A 19,949-nucleotide genomic window follows, 5' to 3' on the forward strand; every position below is an offset into this window, starting at 1 on the left:
CTTCCAGCAATTCTGTTGCAGAGGCTGCACACTTAAATAACACACCACTAAAGCCTTGAATCCAGTAAACAACACAGAATAAACATGATTCTTGTTTTATTATTGTTTAGTTTCAAGGCTACTTTGGCAGCCAGGCTGATACAGCTTCTCTGCAAGGGCTGAAGCCAGAGAGCCAGCAAGGGCTGGGGCATGCTGTGACTGACAGGCCAGAGACCAAATTCCAACGTATTTTGGGTGGAAGTAGGACCTTTTTATGGCCCCACTCAACAGTGGTCCAAAATTTCAGGGCGCGGTATCAGAAGTGTATTTCACAAACAGCTCCCTGCTGGCATCTTTTGCAACTGTCTATTCAAACATGAGGAATGACTGTGAGCAACACGGGGGTGTGAAATCTGTGCCCACAATGGTGGGTCCCCTTGAACAAGGTCACCTCTTTGGCCACGTTTCAGGGGTGACTCAGGTCAGAAGAGCTTCATGGTAACCCCATAACCAGCCTCTGCTGAAAGTCTGGGTTCCTCAGCTATTAACAGAGTCCTAGTGTGGGTAGCATCACGCAGTCCTGACTAGGGCTGGTGTCACCTCTGAGGCATTCTTTTTCTGCCTCACTAAGTTCTATATATGTGCTAGGATTGCACCAAATTTAAGGATGTGAAATGCCTGCCAGACATTACAGTTTCTTTTTACAACATAACTCAAGCAGAAGGTGACACTTTACTAAGGCAGTTTTCAATAAGGGGAGACAGCTCCTTTAATAAAATAAACAAAGACAACAACATGCAGTGGAATTAAGCTGCGTGTTGACAAGAGCTCTGATCTCACAAAAGATTGATAAAAGCTGCACTCCTCAGCATCACACCTTAACAAAATCTCCTCCTGTGCTGATATTACTGAGCTATGAGCACTTCAAGTATCCTAGCAAGGACAAAGAAGGTCAGGATTTTTTATTAACATCAGCTGTGAACAGTTTCTTTCATTGCATTCTGCAGACCAGCAGATTTTTTTTAGATCAACCTTGAATTTGTACCTATTACAAGCCTATGTAAAACTCTGAATAGCAAATATGCTACATATGCTAATAGCCTGTGAGCAGAATCCACAGTTTGATCTCCATGGAATAGAGGGCATAGCTTGGTAGCTCTGCTTGAATAGAAAATTGTCTTTTTCTGAGAACAATCCTATCTAGAAGCCTTTGGGGATTTATAACAAATCACTCCATTATTGCACAAGGAAAGATTCAAAACTGACATACACAGGCATTTCTGTCCTTTTGTTATTGTTGTTTTGATGTACCAGTTATAGTAAAGTATAATAAGACTTGCTACATTCCTTTATTCCTTTAGGAGTAGGTTGCTCATTGCTTTGCTTTTCTCACTCCCCCATGCCATCTAGACTGTAGCATGTGTTTTGGAGAGAAATATATAAGTTGTACTGTGAGACTGAGCATGCTGGTGACTAAGTCTCAGTATGACTCAATGGGAGTGGGCAGGAACAGATGTACAAAGCTGGTTGGATTTGTGCAAGACAGCTTTGTACTGCACAAGGCTATTACAATTTATCTGTTTGCTATTACTTTTAAGGCTGTTTGTATTTTAAAAAAAAAGGCAAAACAAAAACAAACCCCAAATATGTAGGTCTGGAGAGTTTAAGAGGGTACAAATAAGATATAGAGACTTGATTGGTGAGGCTGTACCTTGAATCCTGTGCTCAGTTCTGAGCCCCTCACTACAAGAAAGATATTGAGGGGCTGGGGAGTGTCCAGAAAAGGGCAAGGGGGATGGTGAAGGTCTGGAATACAAGTCCTGTAAGGAGCAGCTGAGGCAGCTGGGGAAGTTTAGCCTGGAGAAAAAGAGGCTCAGGGGGTCCTTATCATCCTCCACAACTCCCTGAAAGGAGGTTGTAGCCAGGAGGTGGTTGGTCTCTTCCCCCAAAACAAGCAGGAGGACAAGAGGAAATGGTGGAGATAGCAGGTTTGCAGTGAAATCTTTGATCTTAGAGGCCTTTTCCCACCTTAATAATTCTATGATTTTGTCCACAGTATAAAGATTCCAGAGGCAGCACAGTCCAGGGGTTACTGGGTGACTGTGCAGGACCAGCACTTCAAGGTGGATGCAGCATCAGACTTGAAATAACAGAAGGTAAGTTCCCCTAAACGACATGCCTGGAACAAATGGAAACTATTCAGTCCCAAAGGGGCACTATCTAAAAGGTTAGGGAGTAATGGCTGACTGAAATCTAACCCACATCTCAATATGTAAAAATCTCCATCCATCAGGTGATTATTCAATGTTCTGTGTAAAAAACCTCACATATGAAAGCTTGGCAGAAGAAAACCAGCCTTTGTGCAACTCAAAGGCAGCATTTCTTTCAGTTGCAACAAGAAGTGGATATTGTCCACTCAAGGAGCTACTGAAGTAATTGTTCTCACCACAGGTCTCCAGATTGCCACCACTTGGGTAGAAAAAGCCGCTAAAACTATGAATTTTACAGGAAAGGGATTAAAGAGAGCCATGAAACAAATAAGTCCTTGATATTTCCCTGAAAACAGCCATCTTCCAAGCTCTTCTTCCTGAGTTATCCTGATCATGGGATACTGGCAGCATCTAGTACACCCTTCTTAATTTCTGAAATTCTTAACTGATCCTGACAGGCATTAATATCCAGCAGTCTACAGCAAATTCACTTTTTTTTTTGGTTTTGTTTCTGTGGCTGTAGACAAGATCCATTTAAAAAAAACCAACAAACTTTCAAGAGAGCATGGATTGTTTTTATTGTTCTCAATCTCAGACTTAAATCACTAGAACACATTCCTATGCTGTTTACAGAAAAAAAAATAAAAATGAAGTTTTCTTTCAAGCCTTGTGCTCTCCTGCCAGGAAACCCCACTGTATCTCATCAGTGATTCAGTCTTTGCAGATGAGCTGGGCACAGACAGCCTGGGGTGGGATGGAATCCCTCCTGCCTGGAGCCCCATCATGTTTGTAATGTGCAGAGAGCTCAGGGCTGTGTGGAAAGGCTGTGGTGGAGGGTGCTGCTCCCCACCTCATCAGGAAGTCCCAGAGGCAGCCTGACCAGGATCCCCAAGCACACAGCCTGGTTTGTCAGCTCCTTCACGCCACGAAGCACACAGCAGTGACTGGCAGCGTGTTTATTACAACAGCAGATGGACAACCTAGCTAGCGTGCAAATAATGAAATGTCACTTAAAAAAAAGAGAGAGAGAGAGAGAGAAAGTGAGAGAACAGCAGAGAAAGCGTGCCAGGGAGGAAACCAAAATTCCCAATAGTCTCTGTGACACCAGCATGATGCACATGCAAACCCATTATTAAGTGCTATTCCTGGGTGCTCGGACAAAGACAGCCTTCCTCTGGTGAGACATTTCATTTAAGAAGCACCCAAAGTTTATAAACACAAGGTAAAAGCAGAAAATAACACACCTCAGTCCTGGAAAATGTGGTTAGGTGAGTGATGAGGGAATTAAGGAACCAAGACACACGACTCTAAGGAAGAACTACAGGAGACTGGAAATGTTACCCTTCATACTCAGTGCCAATAAAAGTGCTTTCCAATACTTATGAGTTTGTCTTACATAAATGAGACACAGGATCCCAATGTATTTGCACAGTAAAGCCAGCATTTGCTGCAAAACACAACTTCAGCCACAGTGAAATAGCAGAACTGCAGGAAACAAAAGATGATTTTGCCATAATGTCATAAAAACACTTGAGCTGCTGCAGCACAGGAGCAAACAATCTGAAGGGGATTCAACACAAGGATCACACTGAGGCTTACTAAGTCATCTCCATGCTTCAGCTACTTTGAGTCACTGTGTTTTACTATTTTTATGTATTTCCCCACTTTTTATTGGCCAAATCTCTTCAAAAACCATGTCCTCAAGGAAGAATAAAACAACAGAATCAGAACTGAAAACCCCCAAGTGATGGCCTTATCTGAGATGGACTTGCAGGTTTCTCCCTTGCATATGTATGACTAAAAAAGGTGACACTCACACCAGGCAAAAGATCTCTGCCATAAATACTTGAACTGCAACTATTTTTTCCAGTTCACTGCATTTAGGAAGACAGCTGCCTGTTGCCTCCTCTTTCCATTCTTGTCAGTCAATAACCGTGAATAATCTTGAGAATTAGAAGAAAGCTTACAGCTGGAAAGCTGAGCAAGTGAGGGACCTGCTCTGATCTTGTCGTCCCTTAAAAAAAAAAAAAAAAAAAAAAAAGGAAAAAATGCAGAAGCAAAGAGGGAATTAGGGAAGGAAAGGAAGAACAAGATGATTCTGTGCTTTATGTGCTGAAGACCTGAATGGGAGGTCAAGGGGGAACAGCACACACTGTCTATGATGAGGAAAGATTCCCCTCTTGGTGCCTTCCTGACACATTTTCCTACATCACTCTGCAGCTGCAGAGAGCAATTTCACCTCTATGGAGTTTACATCCACTTTGCTACAGCTTTGTTTATACCTTTAGCACCTCATGTAAAAAGAGACCAATAAATTTAATAGGCTTTATTTTGTAAGCTAAACTAGTTTTTCCTTTTCCCAAAAGAATGTATGTCTTAATTCATCACACTCTGAACTCTTTATTTAAAGCTGCATTTTGCTGAAACTAGCAACACAGAATGCTCTCAAGGACAGAAGAAAGCTCAAATTCTGAGACAACCCAGGAGACTTTCTCACACTCTTAGTACAGTATTCTGCCCAAACACAGCCTGCCTGCCCTTTAGGTCCCACCCCTGACTTTGAGCTGAGACAGTGACATTTTGTGTCATTCCTAGATTTTCAGTTAGCAGTGACATCCAATGCTAATAAATGACAATCCATCATTCATGCTGTGGGAATCCAAAGGGCTTTACAAACTGCAGATCCAGTCCAGAACAGCTCCATGAGAGCACTTCAGTGATGAGAATTTCATTGCCTGCTCTGGCTTTCTGGATTAGCTCTGGGAAGGCATTAAGGATATCTGTCACTGGTCATCTCCCCCAGCCTAGAGGGAAAGGGAAAGCCAGCATCTCCATGGGCAATGTGCTCCCATTTCCCTGGCATGGCAGAGGCAGGACAACGTGCTTCAACTTCGGAGGATTCAACATAGGATGAATGAACCCTGCATCTCACCTCTCCATCTTTACTGTCGATAAAGTGGAAATAAAGTAGGGGTTTTTATTTCATTTTCCCCCCTATTTAGAAAGCTGTCCAGACAAGGGGCTGCCTCTCACTCCGGTGTGCACGGAGCGTGGTTTACTCCGGCTCCTCCCCAGCTCCAGCAGCGGTACCCGCGTAGCCATGGCAACGCCGGGCCCGGGGATGCTCCATCCCCGCGGGAGGCTGAGCCGGGGCTCCGGCAGCACGGCGAGCTCCCAGCTCCGAGTTTGGGCTGCAGGACCCAGCCGGGATCATTCCAGCCCGGTTTCCATCCCGGCTTGGCTCGCTGTTGAGACACACTCGGGCATCCCTGCGCTGGGAGCTCTGGGGACACTTGCAAGTGTTCCCAAGATGAGATTGCCTTTGCACAGCTTTGGCTGCTGTGCAGAAAGCAGGGTTAACTCTCTGAGTGCCCAGTGGAGTGAGATGAAGGAACCTCCGTGAAATAATCCCAGAATTTAAATTTTAAGAAAACAGGCCAGCTGTACATCTTCTGAGAAAAAGAGTTTGTTAAAAGAATTGGCAATGTCCAAGGGATAGTAAATCTCACATTTCCACACCAAGCCCTGGTCACTTGTTAAAGTCTGTCTCAAGGGATGTGCTTCAAAGAGCATCACAGTTCTGCTTGGAAGAAGGTGTTGGAAGATGCCAGTGATCATCTCTGGAAGAAATATGGATAAAATACTTGTCCATCTGGAAAATCTTGTGAACAATGAGGCAAACAGAAGAACACAACAAAGAGATTACTCACTCACACTAGAAATAGCCACCAACTGAAAATAAATCTTTGCAGTGGATCCAGTTTGGAAATAATCCTCATATAGAAAGGGAAGGGAAGAAATGATACATACCCAAGGGTTTTGTCTAATTATTGTACATGCAGTACTAAAATTCTGAGGAAGATATTTCCTCAAGTAAATTTCAGGCTTCTTTTAAGGACTATGACTTAATTTTTTTAATTTTTTTTTTTTATTTATAGTTCCTAGTTTAGATCCAGTGCAGGGAAGAAAACATCACAAATGAGCCATATCAAATTCTGACTCCTTTAGCAGGAGTCTTCTGATTTTAGCCATCTTATTATTCTTTATGAGTCCATTTAAGCACCACCATTACAATGGACCAATCTGAACACGCTGTGGAGAAAGGACAAGCAAACACACACTCAGGGAAGCCCAGCTGAAAACTTAAGCTCATTATCCACATGCACCAAAAGTAATTTCTGCCCTTTGCAATGGCTTTGAAACCCAGCAGGCACTGGTGAGCTGAAACAGGCAAATCTGCATTTGATTTGGCTGACAGTTTGTGCATCAAAATGTGTTGAGAAGCATTTGATCCTGCTTGGAGAGTGTGGGAAACATTTCCAGCTTAGCAGGACACCCTGGACACGGTGACAGATGGGCAGAGTATGAGCCTGGCATGGGAGAGGCCATTTCAGAACTGGCTGTTGCTCCAAGCCATGTGGCAGACAGTCCAAACTCATTTGTCACAAAAAAATAAGGCTCACACTGGAATTACCAAAACCCAAGGCTCAGGGAGAGCCCCTGCCTGCAGCTCAGCCTGGCACGGACACCCACCCTGCCAAGGAGCATCACTGAAAACCTCCCATGAAATTAATGAGCACCCAAGAAGGAAACAAAACAAAGCAAAACTCAGCAAAGCTTTTTTTTGCTTTTTTTTTTCCTTTTTTCCCTCAAGATAAATTAAATCCACAAGCAGGACATTTTGATTCAGAATAACAATTTTATTTTTTCATTACTACCAAAAATTAGGCTCATGCCAGTAATGTAGCTATAAAAAATACTGGGTGTTTTTTCCCATCAGGAACACTAATTTCTATCTATATATATACTGATTTCTATCTGTACAGCTGTCCAACTATTAGTATATATTTACATCCAAGTTTTATTAACACTTACTTTGAGGTCTATTAGAAATGGAAATTGGACTTAGAACCACAATCAGGCATTAGAAGTCATCAAATGCCTATGAGGAAAGTGTCCCTTACATCAGCACAGAAAGGGCAACTTTATCAAAATATACATCAGCTCTAAAAGCAAAGGCACTGGCACCTACACTGAGAGGCAGAAACAAACTGTCCTGGTGACAATTTCCTCCCAGATGTAGATGTGACAGAGTTCAACTCAAAGAGCATCACTATTTTTACACACATATAAAATATAGTCTCATGTAGGTCAATGGATATGGGAAACATATACATTCATATGTGCATACAGACATGGTAACAAGCTCTTACAGTTTTTTTAACTGCCATTTATTTTAAATTTAGGATGGTTAAATATTTATTGGCTTCAAATCAGCTTGTCAGTGCCCCGACTTGGGTGGCCAAACAGGCTGAAATGACAGGAGGATTTTCTCCTCCTGATGGAAACCTGATGGCTCTTGGCTGCCTGAAGAAAACTCTGGATACAGGTGATTTCCATCAACTCTCTCTTTTGCCCTTTAAAGACTTGCAACAATATTGCACTTAATTCTCCTAGTTTCTTCTTGATGAATGTCAGACATCCTTGTACATTCAGATTGATGGGGTGGGTTTGGAGGGGTGGCTGAGCTTTTTTGTTTATTTCAAACTGGGGCATTTAAAAAATAAATAAATAAATTTGTATTCCACTCCCAGTAATAAAAATGTACTAAATTGAAGTCCGACCAAGTCTTCTTTTGCTGGGTTTCCCACTGCCTCCCTTTGAATTGAGGGCTGGCCCCTTGTCAGCAGGATCCCTTTCATCCTGGTGCCCATCATTCCCTCCTCCATCAGATGATCCTGCCCCCCAGGCTCCCAGCTGCAGCAGCTCCGGTTTGCTCACACCTCCCAGGGCTGCTCAAAGGCAGCACCGCTCTGCTCTCCAGCCTCTCCTGCGCTCACCAGAGGGGACACAGCTGAGGGGGAAATGCCTTCCCCAGAGGCTGACACGCTCCTCTCTCCCGTGGCCCGTAACACTGAACAACAAGCAAAACACACAAGATGCTGGCAAAATACCCTGCATCTTATACTGGATTAAATGTCATTTGCTGTTCACCATCACCCCACTAACAGAAGGTCTTGAAACCCTTCAGGCTCTGATCCCAGGATGGAGCCGCCTCACCCGTTTTGGCCGTTCATTATCCCACAGATCCATTAATTACAAATTGCATGTGCTCAGCACTAATTCTTGTAAAAAGGGGAAAATGCAAGGGGGAACGCATGAAGCCGGCAATACAGCTCTTTATCCTGACAAACCTCATCAAATGTCAAATTGAAATCATTAAGCAAAACAGCACTTCCTGCAAACCTGTGATTTGGGGTTGCAGTGACTAGCCATGGCAATTAGTTGCTCAGCAGTTCAGGAGGCTCTGAGAGATGAGCAGTAGGAGAAACCAAGCATTGCAGGATGCAGAGACCAGATGGTTTTAGGCTGAAAATAAATTAATATCTCCCAAATGATAATCTCTCTTTCCAAAACATTAACGAAAAGTTATGCAAGGGGGAAAAAAACCCCAAACCAACAAACCAACCCCAAGCCTAAGCTACATTCTTTAACTAGATAAAAGAACATTTTGTTCAGCCTTGGAGTATCTATTGTAATTAAATGCTCTAAAAACAGGACAACAGCCCCGTGCCATCATGCATACGAGAGACAAAACACAACAAAAAACCCAAAAATACCCAAGAACCATGCATTTCTTACAGAGCCTGAAGAATTCCTGCCTCTCGGCAGCCTCCTGCAGTGCACTCGGGCATCCACCTAAATGAATGCAAAACCTATCTTCCTCTGCTAAGATAAATTAATTTAATAACAAAAACAATCAAAACCAGAGAAACCCAGAGACAACCGAACCCCTGCTCTGACTTACAGCTCTGTAAAATCCTGCAGTCTGGCTGGAAACGTCCATCGAAGAGCTGCATTGAAAGCTTTTCCCTAAAGGCAAGCGCATTTAAACATCTCGGGCTCTGCTACTGGAGCCGATGCTGCAACAGATGGGGACCAGGGCTGGGTGTGCTGGTGCCTCCCATCGCGGCACGGTGCGGGGCTGGCAGCGCCGGCGCTACCGCAGCGCCGGGAGGCGGGCGGGCTCTGCCCGCTGCGGGCTGCGTGCCAGCACCGCCTCGGGCACCGCGGGCAGGGCCGGCTGCCCGCCTGCAGAACCTGCTGGGGGCTCGGGCACCGCGGGCAGGGCCGGCTCCCCGCCTGAAAAACCCGCCGGGGGCTCGGACATCGCGGGCAGGTTCTCTTCCCCGCCTGCAGAACCTGCTGGGGGCTCGGACATCACGGGAAGATTTGGCTCCCCGCCTGCAGAACCGGCCGTGAGCTCGGCTGGGGGCTCTAACATCACGGGCAGGTTCTCTCCCCCACCTGCCGAACCGGCCATGGACCCGGCCGGGAGCTCGGACATCGCGGGCAGGTTCGGTTCCCCGCCTGCAGAACCTGCCGGGGTTCGGATATCACGGCCAGGGTCGGCTCCCCGCCTGTAGCATCTGCCGGGGGCTCGGACATCGCGGGCGGGTCATTTAGCAGCGTTTTGGGTGAGAGATGCTCAGGGGGCACAGGGAAAGTCGGAGGGTTCAAATAACCGCAGGCGGCTTTAATGAGATTGGAAGAGGGGGGAAAAACCCCGTTTTCAATAGCAGAAGTTTCAGGTGATTGAGGCTGCCTCTGCAGCAGTATCGGATACCTTGGGGAAGGCAGCACAGAGCAGTAAATGCATTTTCAAGGCTGGAGTCTCTGCTGCTCCATAACAGCCCTATTCCCCACTTAACCACAGCTCCACTTTGTAGCTGCACAAAAGTCACATTATTTCTCTGGGCTTAAGTTTTCCCATCTGCAGCGTGAACAGGGGATGACTTGGCTAACTTTTTAATTTATTATAAAGACCTCACTGGGAAAATAAAGTGCCTGAGCACAAAGTATAACCATCAAAAGTATCACCATCCAAAAAAAAAGATAACAGTTATTTTGAAAGGGCACCACATGAGCAAGTGCTTAGCAGAGCAATGCAAACTCTCCCAGTAGGAGCTGAGGGACGGTGGGGATTTGAATTTTCTTCTTCATCAAGCTAAATCCCTCTTTTATAACGCCATTCAGCTTTGATTACTCCACCAACCAGTCTCACAGTGTCCTTCACTGGCAATGAAATTGTTCCCCAGACCATGGGGACATATCCCTGGCCAAGATGCTATAGAAGGCTGGCTCAGATGAGGACACCTCTGCTAGAACAAAGCAAAAGAAAGCAAAAGGCAGAAAGGTCATCCCTGCAGCTTCCAGTACTTGAACAGAGGCATCAAAACACCACGCAATGAACTGACACCTCTCTGGAGAAACAAGTGGCCACATCTTGAGCCACAGAGCATTGCCAGTTCTTTCGTGGTCATCTCAAAATACCATTTGTGATGATCTGTTGAAAAACTCCCTAAGATGGAGGATTTGCTTTAATTAATGATTCCAGCTCACTAAACCACTAGATCAGTGGAGTGGACTTGGCTTACACATCCCTCTCAGTCTGTTCATCCCATTCACTGGATGATGCTGCACCCTTTTACAAGAGGATGCAGCCAACACCAACCTTAATTCTGCTACATCAAATAACAAACACCACTGAGGCTGGGCAGTACTTCAGCAGCAAAAGAGATGAGGTCCAGGTGACACCCCTCGTGTGCCAGGCAGACAGCACATCCCAGGAACCATCCACTGCTCTCTCTTCCTTCAGTGTGCTAAGTGCCTCTGATAGCACAAGCCCCTTGGGAGCAAAAAAGCTGAAAAAGGTACATAGTGTTCACTCACAAATGGCAGCTATTACTTGAATCCTTTCAAGACAAGATCACTGGCAGCACTTTTTAACAGAAACATGCACAAATATTTGGTGTTTAGAAGATTTGTCCCCAGCTAAATGAATATTTTATGCATGCAGAATGTACAAATAGTTTAGGAAAATAAACAAGCTTCCTCTTAAATGCTCTTTAAGGGGTACAGCAGAAACCAGTCAACCAGCTGGAGCAAGGAAAACACATTTTGTCTTTCCTCCTTGAGCTGTAGGAGAAAGGAAGGAATCTGTGGCTGACCTAGAGAGGGTAAAAGGGAAGATTGGATTCATAGTTAAATAAAAAGGGCTCTCCCGCAAAGCACAGTTCAGATCAAATGCTTCTCTGTTTAGGTAACTTCTAAGGATTATTCTGATGAGCAATCAGATAAAAAAAAATAAAAATTAACAGCCAAGAACATGTCTCACACCCCTAAATCATCCCTTTTAAATCACTCACGGGCTCAGTTCGATGTAGCCAATCCAAGAATCATCCAGACCTATTAAAGTGTTAAAAAATATAATAAAAAACCTTGAAATTGTTTCTGGTCTCAAAGTCTGATTGGCACAAATTCCACCTCAAAAACATGCCTTTTCCTCCCCCACCTTTGGATAAGGAGTGTGAAACAGATTGCACAACTACATCTCAGATAGGCAGAACAGTTAATGGTTTAGATACCATTTCATAAATATTTGCTGAACTAGTTTTTGGATTCTGTCCAGTTTCTGACAACCATTAAAAACATTGAATAATTTGCCATATTCTTTCACCCTTCTGGGGTGAAAAATAGGCAGAGAGATTTTATTGCTATAATTTCTTACCATTATTTAATGACTACTCACATTTATGTTGTTATCTCCTGCCAAAGAAGCCAAAATGATTCTTGAATCTACAGGCCTGAGGTGTCTAAATCCCATTTATGTAAATATTTATATATTCTTTGTTAAATATTCCCATACTGAATACCTGGGGTCATATGTGGATGTATTAGCAAGTGGTGAAGATCTGAGAGAAACTAATCAATTTCTAAATAAATTCTTTCACATTGGGATTTCAAGTGCCTATGTTCTACCAGAGATGCTGAGGCTCAGTGACTAAAAGCAGCAGTGAGTTACAGCACATCATCTAGCACAAGATGGTGCAATATGGGAAATCACACAAATGAAGTTATTTGGTGATGTTTTCAACCACACTTTACTGACATGTTCTAGGAGTCTCTATGAACAGGGATCCAAAGCTCCAGCCATTTCCTTGCTTCCTTACACATTAAGGAGAATTCAGGAGGTTCCAGAAAATGCTTTATATAATCAACTTTCCATGACAAGAGATTTTTCAGATATTTTCTTTTCTTTTTCCTCCCAATTCTTAAATCCTTGCATCTCAAGCTCAGCAGTCATTATTAAATTTATAACCACATGTCTTTAAAAAAAAAGTTCCTTTTAGAGGGCTTCTAGATCACTCACACATTTTGACTGACTGTAGGATTCTCACACTTTACCAGGCAGAAACGCTGGAGGAAAAACAAATTACCAAAACCTGCTTGTGCCTTGGACTGTGAATTACACACTCATCTATGGCCCAAAGACCAAACTCTGAGCAAAGCAGATTTATGACTGTCACATTTCCACCAGCATGAAGCTACAGAATTCCCTGCCCAACTGAATCAGGCATTGTTGTACTGGTTTATTTTTCCATTTGAAGAGTTTGGTTTTCAAAAATTCAGAGCCAGACCCCTCAATCAGCTTCAGATTTGACTGCACATAATTCCCGCACAATTTCCTTGAACTGTTCCAAAACACCAACTCAATTTCATCCTTTTAGTCCAAGTACAAGCCTAAAGTATCATAAATTTCTAACTGGCAGTACAGCAACCTTCCACAATTTCCCAGAGGAGACAGAAAATGTCTGGCTATTGGTTGTTGTTATTTATATTCCATAATTTTCCACAAAGATATGGTGGGTTTGTAAGTACTACATAAATTAGATGAGTTCATGGGGCCAGCTTCCATTATTGTTTCCTTTTTCTTATGAGGCAAACAGTGCCCTGAAATCAATGGAGCTTCTGTCTGTGAAGATATCAGTTCAGAACACAGCAGATACAGCAATTATCGAAGTGCATGGTGAGCCAGAGCTCCGCATGGCAGGGCAGGGCTTTAGTCCAGTGTGTAATTAGGAAAGATTTTTCACATTTTTTACAGCCAACACAGCCATCACATCCATGGTTGCCATATCCCCATTCCTACTGAGCACGAGCAGCAACCAAAAGCAACGTGCAACACAGATGTGCAGCTTCCACCAAGAAGCCAAATCACCTGGGCAATGCTCAGCTGGGAGAAGCAAGTCCTTGAAGGGCAGGGAAAGCCACAGCAGCAGCTGGGAGACCAGCAGAGCCCAAGGGGAAGATGAAATGGGGAGAAAAAAAATCCTAAACTGCACCATAAGACACCAGCTCTTAGCAGAACAAAGTAATCTCTCAAGAGTGGACGTCGGGCAAAGGGCAGCTGTGATCTGCAAGAGTTGGAAAAGGGAGTGCAAGGAAAAAAAACCAAAACATTTTGCCCCAGGAGTAAGAGGTAGGGATGAACTGCAGAGTCCACCCAACCCAAATCAGGCAAAACTGCAATGCAGGATGATGGAGATGGTACAAAATGGAAAGAGAGAGGAGCAGAGAAAAATATCCCATGATGAACAAATTCCACATTTTACTCCGTTTTTCATCTCAAACAGCCACAATTTTTTCCTTGCAATTTTTCAGCATGATCTACCAAGCAATGAACCAAGTAGCTGGGATTCCTGACTCACTGCTGACAAGCCAGAAGGAGAACATCCATGTGAGAAACATCAAACCCCAGTGAGCAGTCACCCATCTCTCCCGGGGGAGGGAGCACCCTGCCAGCCTCTGCAGTGAAGATGGATCACACTGCACCAGGGATGCCTCAGCCAGCTCAGGTGCTGCATTCTCAAACCTAGTTCTTCAGGAGGACTCACACAGAGAGGTTTTTCCCTCTGTATTTGTATGTATACCCAGATGCAAATGGCATTGAAATGATGAGGTGTTCATACAAAGGCAGAACTGGAGGCTGCACAACAGCAGCCTCGTGCCTGCTCCACACGGACCCCACTGCCCTTCCCACCTGCCTAGATCTCACAGATGGAGGGATGGAGCCTCCTTCCTGCACCATGGTGGGGAGGAAGGGGTGGAGACACTTCTGGAGAGGTGCCAGTGCAGAGCTGTGCTGTGTCTGGGGTCGGTGGAGGTCTCTGGGTGCCTGGGGAGAATCACAAAGTCTGAGCTGGGACACAACATTCAATAACTCAGGGAGTGAAGGATCAACACTTTGAACTATAATCCTCTGTGGTGTGGGTGAAACCCCTCAGAGGTGTCCTGGTCTATGAGGATGAATAAACCAGAGAGCAAAATTACTGTCAGGAACTTGGTGGTGCTCCTGTGATGCCTCTTTCAGCTTTGCTTGAGGCACTTGTGGGGGCTGCCACACTGGTATCAGTGATGATCTGGGAGGTTTTGAATCAGTAGCAATTGGTGATTCAGGATGACCAGATTTAAACACTGTGGACTGGCTCAGAGTCCCCATTGCTTTCACTCTCTACTGCAATTTAAAAGTTTTGAAGGACAGGATGGATCTTGCCTTGCTTCTACTGCATCCCTTAAGAGCTTGGATGGGAAACACCCATTGTGGGCCAGAAACAGTCCCACAAGACAATAGAAGAAGGTTACTGCAGCACCTAGAAATGGGAGAAAACCACAGGGGAGTAGGATCTGATGATTTATGGGTAAGAACTCCAACCAGGGGCTTCAGCATAAAATCCTTTTATATCTGTATGCAAAGGCTATTGGGATCTATAAAAATGTGAATTCTGCAATATGGCTTTCAGCTTCACTGGTCCCAGAGTGGGACCTCTGAGGAGCAGCACTTCCACGAGGACAAAGCAGTGGCCACATGGATGAGTGGAGATGCCTCAGCTCTGCTGCTGCCTCCTCCATCTCTCTGCCTTTGGGCTGCTCTGTGCTCCAAAAAATCCAGAGGAACAGGGTGAAAAAATGAGGCAGGAAGGAGCAAAAGGTGATGGTAATTAGCTGCACATAAACCCAGCCACACCTGAGCAGTCTGTAACATTTTAAGACTGGCTTAGAGATTGTGGTGGAGAACATGTAATGCTACAGCACATCTGCAGCTCTCAGGGGAGCACTAATTATTTACCCAAAAGAAAACATCCCGCTACAATAACATTCCAGGACACCCATCCAGGAATTAAGATGCTCTTGCACACTCACAGCAAGTTTTATTTTCTTTAAAACTCATGACTTAGGTTTGGCTGTTGTGGGGGATGCTGAGTTATTTCATTGAAGTTGTCCCCGTGCCTGCAGGGCCCAGGTGAGTTACCCACGTCCTCACATCTTTGTACAGCCTGGCTAGGGACAATTTGTTCTTCAGGTCAGGGATTCTGGGCTTTCTAAGGCACTTTGTGCACGTAGCAGCTTTGCTCTTTGTAGCTTTTAACTTTTGTAGGTGTGCAATAAATAGTAACCATTAACTCTGAATTGAAACAAGGGCTCACCTAGAAAAGGATAAAGTGGCTGCAGGAATGAACAGTTAAAATATCATCAAAGGTTTAGAAGCTGGAGTACAAAGATCTCTGCTGTTAAAAAAAAAAAAGGAGGTAAGAGCACCTTGCAGCATTTAAAGTAGGTCAGCACTGCCAGAAAAGAAATACTTTTAAATACATTGTGATGCAGAAACCTGACACAGAGTTACAAATTCACCAGAAAGAACTTGTCTGCTTAACCAAAATAGAAGTAAATGAGTTTATCCACTCAATTTAATTTAGAGACATGCAGCAGCTGGGGCTGATGAGATGGGTACGAGCCACATCAACACTCACAGACTGGCATGAACTCCCTAGGAATAGTTACATCCACAGGGCTAGGCTGGATCCTATTGGAAGGAGCAGCCAGACTCTCAGACTGTAACCAGAGGGGATCTCAGGGATTTCTGGAATACAGATGGACCATTTCCCTGAGAGCTGCTTCAGCCACTCCCTCAGCACCAGGGGCTGCCCAGCTCTCAGGAAGGTGCTCCACAAGGCTGGCACAGAGCAGACACGACACACTGGGCTGCAGCTCAGGGACCCTCCCAGCACAGCCACGTCCCCTCCCCAACAGGATGCAAAATGCTCAAAGCCCCACGGCTCCACTCTGGCACCCACAGTGGAGCCCTGGGCTGATCAGCTCTGAAATAGATGCCATCCATGATAAAAGTCCAGTGTTTAACTGCCAGAGGAGTTGTGGATATAGGATGCACCCAGTGAGAGTGAAGTCATTTTGAGATCAAATATTTGATTACCACCACAGGGACTTATTTACAAAAAATAAAAAACAAAAACAAAAACAAAATACCAATCAAACAAATTAAAAAAAAAAACCACCAAAACACATAAGAGCATATGCAAGTTTTTTTTACTTGTATATTTTTACTTCTTACAAAGTATAATATACTTGTATATTTTTACTTTTTACAAATTTTACTTCCTAATTTGGCCATGTAAATAATAATTTAAAATAATCTACCCACACCAGAAAGAGAAGCGTGCTTTCAAAGTCTCTCACTGCAGACAACAGCACTTTAAATACATCCTGGACACAAAATTTGCCTCAACAAAAGTAAATGCAATTTGATTTTAAAGAACCCAACTAATAAAGAGCCAACACAATTTTAAAAAATCAAAGACAAAGTACAAATGATCACATCAGAAGAAACACTTATGTCAATTTCTGCAGTATTCTTGTTTTAATTTTTTCTTGTTTTCTTGGGTTGGGTTTTTTAAAGGTAAGACAAGTTGCACACAAAGCAATTACTAAGGCATGTATATAACTTTTTTCACTTAAGAAGTTCATGAAATAATTTAAAAGGGGAAGTCTTTTAAAGGCTGTAACCTTTATATCTCACAAAAAAGGGTGTAAACTGTCACTCAATTAATTTTATTCATGCTGTGACCCTGGTTAATAAGAGTAATAATGTGTGTGAATACATGTACATCTACCTGAGAAAATACACACACATATAAATAGAGACACATGCATAACAACTACTGTTGCAGGTGATTATTTTTAGTTCTTCCCCCATTCCATGGCCTCCCTGTTACATCTACAATTTAGATGGTGAAGGATGACTTTGTGGTTGAGCTTGGCAGGGTACCCACATTCTATTCCCAGCAGACAAATTCCAGCAAACCCTGAAGGCTGATGGGTCTTTTCTCTCAGTCATAGATTGACTAGATTTGTTTAGGAAGTGTTAATTTATTTTTTTAAAATACTTTTCAGTATTTTGTAGAACTGGAAGAAAAACAATTATTATTTTTAAACTTTGTACATTTGACATAATATTGACTTAAACACACAAATAAAATGGCAGAAACAACTACAACCTACACACAAAGCATCACTTGTTTGATTCCTCACACTGAAGCTGTCCTCCACAGACATTTGGGCTTCCAAACCTGCCCCAAACACTCCAGATTCCACTGGGGGCAACACCACAAGCCCCAAACTGTTTTGGGGAGAGTCTATGAATTATGCTGAAAAAATACTGAAGATTGCAATCAGAACATTAATTATGTCATATCAATTTAAAAGATCAACCATTTTCTCCAAGGCCTAGAATAGCACAAGTTGAAAAAGACCTCAAAAAATCATCCAGACCAACCTTTCATGGAAAGAGAGCCTAGATGAGATTATCTAGCACCCTGCCCAGTCACATCCTGAAAAACCTCCTGGAAAGACCAATTCCATACCTCAAATACCACATTTATATAGTGTTTGTTTTGATCACTGTGTTACAGTGCTGCACTGGGTAACAAAACTCCAGAGGTTTTTGAGCTGGCAGAAATCCCCCTGTGAGTGCCCAACCACCCCCCTCCAGCTGTCAGCACCAGAGCAGCTTCTGAACAGGAACACGTCCCATAAACAGCAGGATCATCTGTTTTGAAGGTTGGAGACTGAAACCTTGTGTCTTGGCAACATTCAGTAATTCAAAGCACATTCTTATGGGCTCCATAAAATGCCTTTTTCTTCCTTTTGTAGTACTTTTGAGCCTCTACACATTTTCCAGTGAGAACAGGGCTGGTGGACACGGGTCCCAGTCCCAATCTCTCAGTTGGCTCCCCACATGGACCTGGGCAAAACTGTGCTTTGCTGTGGCAGGTCTAATGAGACCTGATAGAACTAATATAAGATCTAATATAAGATCTAATTTATCAGCAAGAATCACTCTACCACACCAGGCTGTGCAGGCATTTGCAAAATTCAGGAGTATCAGTTTAGAACAAGCAGGTACAACCACAACTCTTCTTTATTTATCATGAAAAGGAAAAAGCATTAATGGCTGTTCAAAAAAAATTTACTGTTTTCATTTCTCGCCTCCTGGTTGTTCTTTGTTGTTTTTTTAGACTACACTGTACAACCTTTTAACAGAACGTACAGGAACGAGTATTGTTCAGTGAAATTCTGATGTAGAGATAATAATATGGCATTAAATAAGGAAGCACCAAGAAACCTGAGAAATCATTTGGCTACAACACCAGAATTAAGTATGACAAACAGCAGCTTTGGATCTTGATCAAGAAACAGCCAGTGGTTGAGGGCTTTGCAAACAACTCCAGAAAGGCTTTCAACCTTGCCCTTGTTGTTGGATACCTCTGTAGAGCTCATGCCAAAGATAATCCTCCCCTACAGCCCAGTAATATATTCCAAAAAGAGAATTTTATTTACTTTAGGATATGTTAATTACTATGTTTGTGTGTGTGCATGTTATTAGCAGCAATTTCTTAAGAATGCACAAGTTGTCAGCTATTTTGGAAAAAAAAAAAAAAGGAGGAACTGCAGCTACAAAATACTTATGGGTTTATCCTCTCCTAGTACTTGAATTAAAACATTATGAGCATGGCATAATATACCAGCTACAATGTCCTAAAATAGAATAAATATTTCCATCCATGTACAGCTCAAGATATTTGTTTCTCCAGGACCACTGCCTCTCTTGATTGCAAAGCAGCTTTTGAAAACAGATTTCTCAGTCCCTGAGCTTTCCACTCGAATGCTTCAGAAATATGCCCATTTAACAAGTTGCAGGAGGACCTTGGGGACCTCCTGCTGAAACTCTGACAGCACACAGACATTGTAATAAACTGGCTTCCACCTCAACTAAAGCTATTTTACAAAAGGTTTTTCCATACAGAATTCATTCCTTGGTGTTCAGAGTCTGATTACCTCTCTTCAGAGCATCAGTAGAGATTTCCACTGAAAGATTATCAGCAGAGACTGTTTCTGGGAAAGGAATAAGAGAAATATATCCAACTTGAACTTTGCAGTGCAGCCTTTCACTGCCTTTGGAAGCTACGCTGTGAAGTCAGATTTTTGTGTGATACACTGACAACATCTCAAGCACCAGTAGAAAAGAAGCTAATTTGGTTTATTTGCTCTAGGGCAGGAAGAAGGGAAGCAGAAAACATCTGGAAGAAGAAAGTCAAACCCTTACAACTGCCTGGAAAACACCATTTCAAATGCTAGATTTCAAGGTCACGGAAGGAAGTGACCACTGACTGGACTATATTTAAATGCACTATGAAGCTCAATACTGAGCTTATTTTTAGGCAAGAATAATAACTATTCCCCTTTCTTCTGTACAAACTTATTTCTAACAGGCATCCTGTCCAAAGAGGCATCAAAGAGGCAACTCCTAACACTGCAGGAGCACAGTAAGGGGCTATATGGATCCTACAGGAACACTTTTTATTTTTTTCCTACCACCAAAGTCATATTAGCAGTGCATTTCCAGGATGAAGTTTCCTTCCCCAGGTCCAAGTCCAACATCCACTCCAATCAGTGATGATCCAGATGTTGTGTCAGACTCCAGGTTACATCCCAGCTGAAAGGAAGTCCAGCCAGTATCCCTCAAAATGTCTCAGCCTTACCCTGTGATAATTTTAGCTGTGG

At 43.4% G+C, this 19,949-nt stretch overlaps 1 protein-coding gene across 3 annotated transcripts in view; it reads right to left on the minus strand.

The window, feature by feature from the left end:
* The window catches only part of PRKAG2 (protein kinase AMP-activated non-catalytic subunit gamma 2), a 210,484-nt gene that overhangs the window by 149,813 nt on the left and 40,722 nt on the right, over positions 1–19,949 (minus strand). The window contains exon 1 of one of the 3 annotated variants that reach the window (XM_064431726.1): positions 8,998–9,185. The exons of 1 other annotated variant lie outside the window; for it this stretch is intronic. In XM_064431726.1, coding sequence (XP_064287796.1) covers positions 8,998–9,078 — 81 coding nt within the window. In that variant the 5' untranslated portion in view covers positions 9,079–9,185. Of the gene's footprint in view, positions 1–5,121; positions 5,256–8,997; positions 9,186–19,949 lie in introns of those variants that run through there. One more of the 3 variants, XM_064431760.1, reaches the window with a different exon arrangement.

The sequence above is a fragment of the Passer domesticus genome, chromosome 1 (assembly GCF_036417665.1).
Source record: "Passer domesticus isolate bPasDom1 chromosome 1, bPasDom1.hap1, whole genome shotgun sequence".
NCBI lineage: Eukaryota > Metazoa > Chordata > Aves > Passeriformes > Passeridae > Passer > Passer domesticus.